The sequence below is a fragment of the Podarcis melisellensis genome (genome assembly GCF_964234715.1).
Source record: "Podarcis melisellensis genome assembly, chromosome: 4".
Classification (NCBI taxonomy): Eukaryota; Metazoa; Chordata; class Lepidosauria; order Squamata; family Lacertidae; genus Podarcis; species Podarcis melisellensis.
The window spans coordinates 64506462-64518962 of NC_138531.1; the positions used below are offsets into that span (position 1 = coordinate 64506462).

General features: G+C 43.2%; 1 protein-coding gene across 5 annotated transcripts in view; it reads right to left on the reverse strand.

The window, feature by feature from the left end:
• The window catches only part of ILDR2 (immunoglobulin like domain containing receptor 2), a 36713-nt gene extending 24623 nt beyond the window's left edge, over positions 1-12090 (reverse strand). For 2 of the 5 annotated variants that reach the window (XM_081907878.1, XM_081907875.1), the window contains exons 1-3: positions 11568-12087; positions 4067-4399; positions 3071-3190 (exon numbers count right to left, since the gene is read on the reverse strand). In XM_081907878.1, coding sequence (XP_081764004.1) covers positions 3071-3190; positions 4067-4399; positions 11568-11613 — 499 coding nt within the window. In that variant the 5' untranslated portion in view covers positions 11614-12087. Of the gene's footprint in view, positions 1-3070; positions 3191-4066; positions 4400-6364; positions 6421-11567 lie in introns of all 5 variants that reach the window. The other 3 variants (XM_081907879.1, XM_081907876.1, XM_081907877.1) reach the window with 2 other exon arrangements.
• Between the last annotated feature and the right edge of the window lie 411 nt (positions 12091-12501).

The window sequence follows — 12501 nt, forward strand, 5'->3', positions numbered from 1 at the left end:
TGAGCAAATAAAACTTTTGAAATAAATTTGTCAACAAGCTAGTGAAGTAGGAATGTTTTAAGTTATCTCAGTTATGTAGGATGACCCATAAACATCTATTTGCTCTTAAATAACCCATATTTCATGATTTTCAAGAGCTTTACTCTTGCCGCATAAAAAGCTACCCTTCTCACATAAGTCCTGGGGATAAGGCAGCCCCCAAGGTGTTGCATAATTTATAGGCAGCCCCTAATCCCTTTCCTGTTCTAGTTTTGCATCCCCCTCTAAGGGAATAAGCCTCCCATCTGAATATCAGCAAACAGAAAAACAAAAGTCTCTCACTCTGACTCTCCAAGAACTAAGATATTTTATCTCAGCATTTTCTACAGTTCATTAGTAGTGGGATGGGGTTTAAATGTCCCAAGAAGCTACAGAACCTCGAACAAATTGTCGTTCCTAAGTGTTTTGTTTTCTCCTTTGAATGATGAGAAGAATGCTAAGCATTGGCAATGAAATACGACTGGGTGTGCAAAAAATAAATAAATGCATTTTTATAATGTATTATGCACACACACAAGAATATAAGTAGTATATGTTTCTGGTCTTGGATCAGACCAAGTTGGAGCCAATCATCTGCTTCTGAGAAGCCTAAAGCAGGGCATAGAGACCCCTGATGCTGCCCTCCCCTATAACAACTGGTGTTTAGTCTGCTTCTGAAGTGGAAGTACCAATACACAATCCTATGCATGTTTACTTAGAAATAAGCCCAACTGAATTTAGTAGTACTTGGCCCCGGGACTGCAGTCTTAGCCATTATGACTAACATCCTTTGATATCCCTATTCACTCCTACTACACTGATATGTATGTAATCCCATCTAAACCCAAGGCCATTACCACACTTTATATACATTGTGTGTGACATGCGCTACATCTTCTGCCAACTGATTTCATTGAGCAACCTCAGGTTTTAGGATTGTGAGAGCAGAAGCAGAGGGGAACCTCCTATCAACTAACATGACCAATTTGGGATTTCTGGAGGGCACCTGTGCAAATGGGTACAAAGAGCATACATGCTAAATGAACATGCTTAAGGAGGGAGTCAGTATTGGCGCGGCAGGTTTTGTCTCATTGGGGGTGCCAGAAACAGGAAACTTTCAATAAATAGGAAAACCCTCAGAGGCCTAGCCAGCTTCTTATTTTGGAGTATGGGATCCTTCTCTCTCCCTCCCTCCCTCCCTCCCTCCCTCCCTCTCTCTCTCTCTCTCTCTCTCTCTCTTTCTCTCTCCCTCTCTCTCCCTCTCTCTCTCTCTCTCTCTCAACAGAGTCCAAGACTTTGTTCATCACAGGGTATCACTAAGTGACACAAACGTAATCTCTCTTCATCATCATAATCTCCCAGATAACCCCTCAAGTCCCTCAACTAGTTTCCCCTCTTTCCTGAACTCCAGTGTGGCTCAGCACTGGGCTGAACCTGACCTTTCTTCCTTCTTTCTGAATATAGCAGGGCCTCTTTGAACCTTGCCTTTGCCTTCTCTGAGACATGCTCCTACTCTTCCTCTTTTGCTGCTCTCCTTTTCCCCTGCCGGCCACCCAGTGGGACAAACGGAAGCGCATCAGATGTCCAAGCACCACAGCACTTCAGGTCCACCCATGTTTACATCCGGTTATTTATGACCTCCCACATGATGGTTTAAAATAGAGCTGAGCCAAAATTATCTGCAGACGTATTAACAGTAGTCTGTGAAGTGGATCTAATGGAGACTGTGGAATCCAAAAGTTACCCTTCTGCTCATGAAACAGAAGGACTCCTTGCAGCAGAAGGTGACCTTTGGGTCCTACAAGTGACTTGTGGCTGATAGAACCAACATATGACATCCACAGTGAATCTGCTGAAAACATCTGGGAACTGATCAGGCACCACTGAAGCTGGATTTGCACAGTTCATGTGGATTTGCTGTAGAAATTTGCCCCAAAGTTCCCTTCTGCTGCTTCCAGGGCTGCCATTTTGCATTGTAGTTTGAAGAAAAGGGCAATAGGATACCTGGCAAACCATTTACACCAATCCCACCATTTCAGGGGGGTGTTATTGTTTTTTAATATTTTTTTTGAACAATTGTTATTTCTCTGCCCAATTTTTCTAAGAATTTTAGACAGCTGTTTAAATTTTGAAAACAATGCAAAAGCTGTGTTTTTAACTTGTAGGCTATATTAATGAAATTCATTGTGCGTGTTGGCACTGCAACGTTTAGTGTAAAAGTATTTTAAATTATGCACTTATGATTTTTGTTTTAATGTGAGCCATCTGGAGTTTCAAAGAAAACAGGATCCGATCATTTAAGTAAACACTGATCTTGGAATACTGCTTCAGTGGAACTTTATCATTTAAATTTAGGGGGAAAGAATCTGGCACTCTCCATCCTTTGTTACATTTTGCCTTACAACAGTGCGTAGTGATTGCAAAACAATACTGGCTTGTATCTCTTTAGATCAGCTTCACTCTGACACAAAGCAACAACGCAAGGAACAGAAAGAACAGAGAAGGACACCCAGGAAATGTTGCAAATCTTTTCACGTATAGACTAATGTCATGCATTTAAAAACAATTCCCAGAGTGGTTTACCAATACAGTGGGACCTCGGGTTAAGCAATTAATTCGTTCGGGAGGTCCATTCTTAACCTGAAACTGTTCTTAACCTGAAGCACCACTTTAGCTAATGGGGCCTCCTGCTGCCGCCGCGCCGCCGGAGCACCATTTCTGTTCTCATCCTGAAGCAAAGTTCTTAACCCAAGGTACTATTTCTGGGTTAGCGGAGTCTGTAACCTGAAGCGTATGTAACCCGAGGTACCACTGTAACTCTCTCTTCCCAGAGAACTCTGGCAATTGTAGCTCTACAAAGGGCATAGGGGATATCTCCTAACAACTCTCAGCACCCTTAACAAACTACACTTCCCAGGACTCTTTGGTAGGAACCAGATGGTGTAACAGTGCTTTAAATGTATGGCGTGGATGTGACCTTAGATAAGTACATAGAAATTAGTAGAGAAGTAGGCTGTGTTGAATGGAAAAGTAAGCTGAGGACATAGCTCACCCAGAACAAGCAGCTCCACTGACTCTTCCGTCTTGCCCTCCACATCATCAGGTGTGATAATGAGGCAGTAATACAACCCACTGTCTCCCCACATCAGTTTTCCAATGTGGAGGTCTGCATCTGAAAAACAATGTAAGAGAAATAGTAGAGTCAGAAACACAGAGAAAAGGTGAAGGACTAAAAACAAGACTTTCACTAAGAGTTGTTACTGGCAGGAGTGCATTTTTCTTCCTTAGAGAAATAAGCACACTCCAATGAGCCACAGTGCACTCCAGAGAGTCAGCAAACTCTGCTGGACAGTGATTTGGATCCAGGAGACCAAATTCCTATTTACTGAGGAACACACCAGATTGTCTTTTCCACAATGAAAGTGGGACACATGTAAACCTATCTCACAATGCCATTTGTTCCCATGCCCTTCAACACGGAAGCAAGGTATAGGCCCATTCACATCACAGGCTCCTGCTCCAATCCACATATACAACACAAACATCTGTAGGGAAGGGGCCTTCACATATAGTTGAACATGCAATGGCTTCTTTGGAATCTAGGATCTGGGTGGTTAGGGTTCCAGATCACAAGAAAGCCTTCATGCAGTGCAAAGTGATTGTGAATAATTTTTATTTCTATAGGAAGGGACATACACCTCAACAACACACACAAAGAAAAAGGTATTCTATTTTACCAAGGTTTTTACAACTTAATTTTTGCTTAGTGTTTTACACTGCCACTAGATGTTTTTACATCTAAGATCTCTCTGCCTTGTTAGTTTTTATGTTTTATTGACATTCGTACTTTAACTGTTTCGCAGGTTTTTTAAATGTAAACTGCCCTGGGAATATGACAAGAGTTGAATATACATGCCTATAATATATAGTGTTAAATAAGCACACTGATCCTCATAAGAGAGATCCAAAACACTGGTGTAATTTTCTACCATTCATAATAGCCAAAGAAGCTTTCCCATAATTAATAAACTGCTAGGCAGGCAGTTACCATGGAGAATGGTGACATCTCTTCCCTTGTAGAATTCTCCAACTGTGACCGACGGGCCTTGCTTGGAAGCCACAATGCGGACCGTTCTTCTGCTGTCCACGCAGTCCAAGTATGGATCCCATTCCAGGTTCCTCTTGCTCACAGCCTGTAAGCCTGCAGAGACCACTCCCAGAGCTTCTCCCATGCGGTCTTGGCAATATGATTTGAACTTCCACTGCACCACAGCTGGTTGTGTGGAGGAAGTTGAAAAGTGGCATCGAAGCACGACAGACTGAAAGAGCATGGCCACCTTTTTCTTTTCCGGCACCATGACCTGAAGCCCTTCAGTCACAGCTACAAGACAAAAAGTATGAACGTTACTGATTTGTGAGGTATCAACCATCTGTTCAGTGGTTCTGATCAAGACAGAATGTTATACGGGAGATTGCCATCTGCTTTTGGTGCTAAGAAGAAAATGTGCTGGAGAAATACTGGCAGCAAGGCAATAGTGCTATTTAATGCATCAAAACAATACAGTGGTACCTCAGGTTAAGAACTTAATTCGTTCTGGAGCTCTGTTCTTAACCTGAGACTGTTCTTAACCTGAAGCACCACTTTAGCTAATGGGGCCTCCCGCTGCTGCCGTGCTGCCACTGCACGATTTCTGTTCTCATCCTGAAGCAAAGTTCTTAACCCGAGGTAATATTTCTGGGTTAGCGGAGTCTGTAACCTGAAGTGTATGTCACCTGAAGCGTATGTAACCCGAGGTACCACTGTACTGAACTGGTTCAGACATCAAGGGAAACTGCAGTTTGTCATGACAGGAACAAGCTGCAACCAAACTTGGCCTCACGTGCTCTCCAGTTCACCTCTGCTGCAGCCACAGGAACATCAAAAGCTTTCACTAGGGATGGTTGAAAATGTCACTTTGAATTTCTGGTTATCATCTTTCCAATCTTACCTAAGTTTAGTTCTCCATGTGAGTTTGCATTCTTTTTTAAGCCCACATGAAAATTCACCAGCATTTTAGTGCAAACTTATCCTAAGGGACAAATTTTTGCACCACAATTTTCCCTAAAACAGTGCATTTTTATATGTGTGCACTTTTTTACACCCCCTTCCCTAGTATATGTATTTTGGACACTTTTGTTGGCTGAAGAACTGCCTTTGCAGTTCGGACTTTGATTTTGCTAAACTTCCAAGGTTGATGTAAATAGCTATGCTGGAAAAACTTACAGATTTATTATGGGGAAAGGTATTACAAGCTTCCAAGGAACTAAAAAGCCTGGTCCATACACTATTTCCAAAGTAGTTAACATGTTTATTCTCACTTAAATAAATGGGATAAAATGCTGAAGCCTTTGAATAATAATGAAAATTGTGTGGAATCCGGTCATAAATGAAGTTAATAAATAAATAAAAAGTCTAAACCTAACTCTACAGGCTTGGGGAAATTTCACACCCTAGATTGTGTTCAATCTTAATCCTACTGAGTGGACCCACTTAAACTGATGAACACAACTAGTTTAGCTCCATTAATTGCAAGGGGTCTCCCCTGAGTAGAACTTTTTGGGATACTACCCTTTATATTTAATCCCAGCATAACTAGCTGCTGAAAATCATAGCATATTTATATGCTTATATTTATATTCTGCCTCTTAATTTCAGAGATCCCCAAAGATAAAGAATTTTTTTTTTAAAAAAAAAGAAATCTCTATACAATCACAAAACCCAGTTAATGTTTTAAAAGTGGCAGCAGTGTCAAACCACACTGAAAACTGAAACAGGTTGTGGGGGCGGGTGCTGTCGAAACTGCTACTAATAGCCTGTGAACTAACCAAAAATCATCCAGGTGAAAGGATGAGAGGAAGGGAGAAAGGAACAAGTTGTTCAGCCATTAGCAATCAGTGGAAATAAACATTTCTGATAATCTAACAATACATTTTCTCCAAGTGATAGAACAGCTGCATTCTATGCTGGGACAGTAGACCCCAAAGATAATGTATGGGAATTAATTACACGAATGGAACTCCATCAACAGCTTCCGCATTATCCCTCTTTATTATAGTGCAAATTTTCACAATGCAAAAAGTGCTGGTTGAAAGACAATGTGTTGCTCTTACATACATCTAAGGGAACAGCTGGACAATGCAAGCAATATCACTTGAGCCACCTCCACATTAATCTGCACCATTGGCAAAGCTATGGCTTTAAAAGCATCTAAGGCACCACTAATGCATACATGACTTTTCACAAATGAGCCCTCTGTTCCTGAAATATTTACAAGTCTAAATAAGGCAACGCAAAGAACAAGCTCACAGTTCAGAAGAAGAAAGGTGAGATTCCTCCTCATGGTGAGAAGGGATGAGGAATTGCTTGCAGAGATTGTAGGAGTAGATTTGAAATAAAGAAAGAAAAACCAATTATAATATTAGTATGAACAGAGTGTGTTCAGGAACTGACAAAATACAGGAGGGAAGTTAATACAAAAAGTAGAACTGGGGAACTGATGTGAGCAAAGAAAACAAGAGCTCTCAAGTGAAGATTCAGTGGGCCTACAAAGTTTTTAAATGTCATGTTCATGTTAGTCTCTTTAAAGGCTAACCTTTCATTTACTGATGACTACTACCTGCATTCACTGAATTCCTGAGGTGAACAAACATATAATGGAAGCCTCAGAACACCAGACTCTTAACATGATAATTGTAACAATCAGAGGAGAACCTGACTGCATGCATCCACTCTAAACCGATGAAGATAAGAGGAATTAAATTTAGGAAAAAATAAGTTGTTGGCTTTGGCAACAGCAGTTTCTGTGCAATGGAGATAACAGAAATCAGTGCACAGGATAGGGGCAAGAGTAAAATGCACATTAGTCATAGCTTTTTGAGCCCTTATTTTGCCCATAGAAGCGTTGCCCTTTTTTTAATGAGGCTGTACAAGTTTATATTGAAAACTTCCAACTCCTAGAGATGCCGAAATCAGAAAACTAAAAAGCAAAGCCTGCACCTGATACCAATGACATGAAGCACCATACCATATTTGTATGTTATGTTAGGGTGTCTTTTTTCACTGGGGAGCAATTACTTTAGACTAGCGGTGTTCAACTGGCGTGCCTTGAATGATGGTTAGGGATACCGCGGGCAACACTGGTCTCCTTCCCTCTTTTCTCACCCCCCCCCATGCCCTCTTGTGTCTTTGCCACTCAAAGGTTTGTGTGGCTGTTTGTTGCAGCGGCCCTGACTACAAGCTCCCCAGACCAATGGTGTCTTTGGGGCTGGCCAGGGGGTGCTAGTTTCCAGGAGCTGAAGCAGCCTCGGAATAAGCAAGCGAGTCGGCGTGAGGAGACATCTCTCTTTGGGGCAGGAGGGTGGCTGCCCGGAGGACTCCTAAGGAAAGAGAAGGGGAGAGGAGGCTGAGGGAACACTCCACATGGGGCGGTGTTTGAAAAGGGGTGAGGGGCTGCCGGCTCTGCAGGCAAGGGGCAACATAACTGGGCTTCTCAGGCTTGGAGCATGTTTCCTCACAGGGGAGCCACAGGAAGAATGTAGTTGGTCAATGGAGCCTTTCAAAAAGGTTGAAAACTTCTGCTTTAGACTGATGAGCTATCTGTAAGCTAGAACAGGCCTACCACTCTAGACAAGGATAATTGTTTTGAATGGGCTATGGATCCAAGATGGTGTACTGGGAAAGATGGTGTACTGGCTTGCAGACATTCTCACCCTGATGAAATAACTCCGTAAAGAAACGCACTCTGGTGCTGCAATCATCAGGAGGAGTCCACACACAATTTGTGAAATGACTCTTAAGTTTCTCTGTTGGTTGCCTCAACTTTCTCTGCCTCCCCCTCCCCACAATTTGCCTTCTCCGATTTCATATCATGTCCCTCTATTGCCCTCTTCAGCTCCACTGTACTAGTTGTAGGTTTTGACAACTTTCAAGTAGAGTAGCCATATAAAATATCATTTACACAAATTGCAATGCAATAAAATAATAACATTGCTCCCTATCACATTTTATAAATTTATTTATATTTTAATCTTTCATCTATGTTTTGGGTCAAATGCACACCTTACAGTGCTGAAAAATTCATAAACTATCTGCCAACCTTCTACAATCCTATGTTCCAGGTATTCCTCAATCATGATAAAGTGTGAATTGCCCTGCTGCATAGCAGGGACCCACTTCCTGAGCCTAGTGAAAAATATTATGTTTTATTCTTACAGCTTTTGAGAATAATTCTACTCCTTTTGGAATGACTGAGAAAATATTTTAGATAAAATAAAACTGTCAATTGTAAAATAAAACTGTCAACTGTTCTTTTGGTGCTATGTGCACATTGTGGGGTATTACACACCCCAATAACCTCTTTGCAACGATATCATTTTACTGAAAAAGGAAAGCTCTTAGGGGTGGTGTAAAAAAAATTATGTGCCAACAGTGTCATGCTTAACACCATTCCCTCAGTTTTTTTTCTTTTTATGGCTGTCCCGGCACACATCTGACCCCAAAGCTGACTTGATGCAGTAAGTGTTTCTTATCACCAAGGGTTTAACAAGACTCATTCAATTACTAACTGTGTGAACAACATCACGTCTAGTTTGGTTCCAACACTGAAATGAAAGAGAATGCTAGAGACCACATGCAAGAAAAGTCTCCCTCCCAGAAACATAGAAAGCTGCCTTAAACCGAATCGGACCCTCTGGTTCATCTAGCTCAATGTTGTCTACATTGAATGTCAGCATCTCTCCAGCGTTTCAGGAAGGAAGCCTTTCCCAGCCCTACCTGGAGATGCCAGGGATTGAACCTGCGACCTTCTGCGTGCAAGGCAAGCACACTACCACTAAGCTATAGCCCTCTCCCTAAACGACCTCTCTGCAGAAGCAGCAAGGTAGGCAACGTTATGTTGTATGCCTGAATCAGAGAACCAGAGAATTGTAGAGCTGGAAGGGACCACAAGAGTCATCTAGTCCAACCTCCTGCAATGCAGGAATCTTTTGCCCAATGTGGGGCTTGAACCCACAACCCAGAGATTAAGAGTTTCATGCTTTACCAACTGAGCTATCCCAGTCTGGTTTTGTTTATCCACAGAAAAGCCATAAACCCACCTCCCTCCCGCCTTTCTTAATAGGGTGCAAGAAAGAACCATTCTTAGAATGGGTTGCTGGCTGTTGTGCATACAAAAGTGAGTAGGAACAGTCAAATCCCTCAAGCCTGCTTCCTGTGCTTCTTCCCATAACCCATTTGTGCAAATTCAATACTGCAAAGAGGCAATTCCTAGAATCTTCTGTAGCTTAGCACCAAGGCAACATCCTCCTCAGTACCTTGTAAAAGTGAACTGATGACACTCATAGAAATACTCATTTGACACATATTCCTGGGATTTCCCTCCCCTCTCCCCATTCACACATTAGCAGAGGATTACCTGAGGGCATCTTCATACAGGGCACCATTTCTGCATGGATGAAGGAAAGCAACTGTGTATGTTTGCATACACCGTCATGTGTGAAAATTATGCAAGTATCTATTTTACTGTAGGTAACCATAAATATGGAAGTCTCTGCACACTGCCTTGAATACAATAATTTTCCACAGAAAACAACCTGGAGAAAGAGATATGCGAGAAGCAAAGCTAGCTGCTGCCAAAATAACCCTACAGGAAACAGCAGCAATGAATTATTTTTTTCTGAGGAAGTTCTCCTGACCAAAGTAAGCAACTACTTTTCCATGAAGAAAGAGGAAATGACACTCTTTTCCCCTGAGCAAGCAGAACTGCTAATCCAACCAATACAATCTGTGTTTTCCAATGGCAAAACATCATCTTAGCCTTTTAACTTAGGCTAGACCTCAGCACGCACATACACAATCTCTGGGGCTGGCCTGTTCTCCCAAAATTTTAATAGACATGATGGGCATTAACAGTCAGCAAAACTGGGCATTTCCTTGTGACCAAAGAGAGGCTTAAGAACCCACATGAGTGCCACCACCATAACCTGCTGGTCAACACACAGACAACCCATAACATCACCCATAACTTCTGCCTGATTTTTGCAGGAAGCAAAAACAGCATCCTGACTCCAGCCAGCCTAGTTCATGCATATGCTGTGCTATGCTGTGCTGTGCTGTGCAATACCAGGGATAGGATCCATGGTGACTAGTAAGCTACTCAGTGCTTGCTTTAGTGTCCCAATTCTTGGTATACCTTGGTGCAGGCTATCCTTGTGGTCTGAAAACTCAAGCAAGGCCTCTTTGGCTCCAGCTGGCATGCTGACATTGCAGCAATCCAGAAATGGGATGGCTGAGTTAATGAGCTGCAGTGGCTCAGGAAAAGCAAGGTGTGGAAGTGAGCCCAGAATGGTTAGTAAACCAGCAAACTTCAGGCCCCAAATGATGGAGATGAAGGATTTGGGCTCTGTTTTCAGTACAGCAGGCAGATATGCTAGAAAGGAAGAAACAGAAAACTCTTCTACATAGGGCACGTTTAGGATTCAGACCAGGGTGGGTAGCAAGCTTGTGGGGCGGATGGTATTAGCAAGCTCAAGGGGGTTATAGCCACATACGGTAGCTCCCTAGACTAGAAACCTCAGTTGAACAAATTCTCTGCAAGCAACTCTGCTGGGGGAAATGGTGGCCTGGGACCCTCCAGGACCTAAGGAACTGGGGGTGGGGGGAGCTAGAAAAATGAGCATCATAAGCTGAGGGTTATTTGGATGTTTTTTCTACACACACACCCAGCTACAGAAGTGGTCCTGGGGGCATGTTTGGCACATGTAGCCAGAGAAGTGATTTCTATCGCTTGATGGGATAGCTGCCCATTTAACCCTATCAATCTATGGAAAAAGAGAAGAACACCCCCTCCAAAAAAATAATAATGCATGTGTATGAGTGAAATTGGGACATTAATCAGTTAGTGATTCAGAACCGAAGAGAGTACAGTACTATGATAATGACTCTGCCTTAATTATCAATCTGTCTGTGCAGGACATCTGCAAGCAGAGAGCTTTGCCTGGGAGCCACAAAAACCTGCAGCGTACCTTGCCAATTCCGATGCCCCAATACATTTCCAAAAGATGCTTTCCCCCACATTCAACTAACTCCAAAGAAATCCAGGGGTGGCACCCTGGGGGGAAAGACAGCCTCGCTAAAAACCCACACCCAGACTGAGCTCGCCTGCTTCTGAATCAGATCAGGACGAAAGAGATTTGGGAGGGAAAGTGGGGGCGGGGGGGGGGGAAAGTAAAGATCATTTTTCCCCTTTAGAAAGAGATACGCTGCGGGGGTGTGGAGCAGTTTAGTGCCTGCAACACAGATAACGGGCACCTCAGTCAAACATGCTGTTTACTATTTGTTCGACATTTCTAAACCCCCCCCCTCCCTTCCGTGCTTCCCACTTGCTGAACAAGCTTGAAACCTGCTGCAACACGACACACAGAGAGCGGGGGGGGGGAGGGAGGGGGGGAGAGAAGGCAGGCAACTCCTTTGCGAATCCAAAAAAGTTATTGATCCCCATGAAATCCCTTACCTGTTAGCCACAGCAAAGCAGTCCAGCCTAGTAAGACTCCATCCATCTTCGTGGTCTGTCCCTCCAGAAAGGAAAAGGAAAGGAAGGGGAGAGAGGGGGAGAAACTGGAGCCAGGAAAGTAAAAAATGAGGCTCCCCGCTACGAAGCGGCTGGCACCTCAAGTGTTCTTTCCCGTTATCTGCGGGTCTTCCGCCACATAACTCAGCGTGTGAATAGACAGAGAGTTCTGAATGGGAGATACCACTCTGCTAGGGGGAGGGGGACTGCACTGCCCTCCTTCGGGAATTCTGCTCCCTGCGACGTAATTTATGCATCTCAGGCAAGACGGTGGCGGGGGAAACACCGTTAGTCATCTGTAGTCCTCAAACCAAGCTCGGATTGACAATGGGCTGAAAACTTCCAAGCTTTTAAGTCTTCTCCTCCCCCGCTCCCCACAACCAGAATTCCGAGGCTGCAGGAGTTTCTAAATCACATGGCTGCCCATTGAAGCTGTCCAGGAACTGGAGAGAGTTCATCACACTGGGCAGCCTTCGTGTTTAAGGACTAAGTGGAGTAAGTGAAAGACTAGTGAGAACAAGCAGCCGGATCTAAGAATGTGTACCAACGAAGCTGAGGGGAAAGAAGGGGCATGTGGTCCCAAACCTGAAAAGTGAAAAGGGATCTTCCTAGGCATGCAGAGAAAACACATATAAATGCTCAGCACCGGGTGCATTAATCCTTCGCTGGTGCAGATATATACTGTATATCCATCCACAAGATCAGGGACAAGATAGCCAAACACTATTAGTTAAAACTCCTCTTCCAATAAATAGTTTCTTATGTATAGTTTTTTACGGTTTTCACGTTATAGCTAGCAATAAGAACAGTGCAGGCTTTTATCCCCCTGTTCTATCTTATCTCTTATTCTTCTACCCCCCTTATCTCATTTCACTGA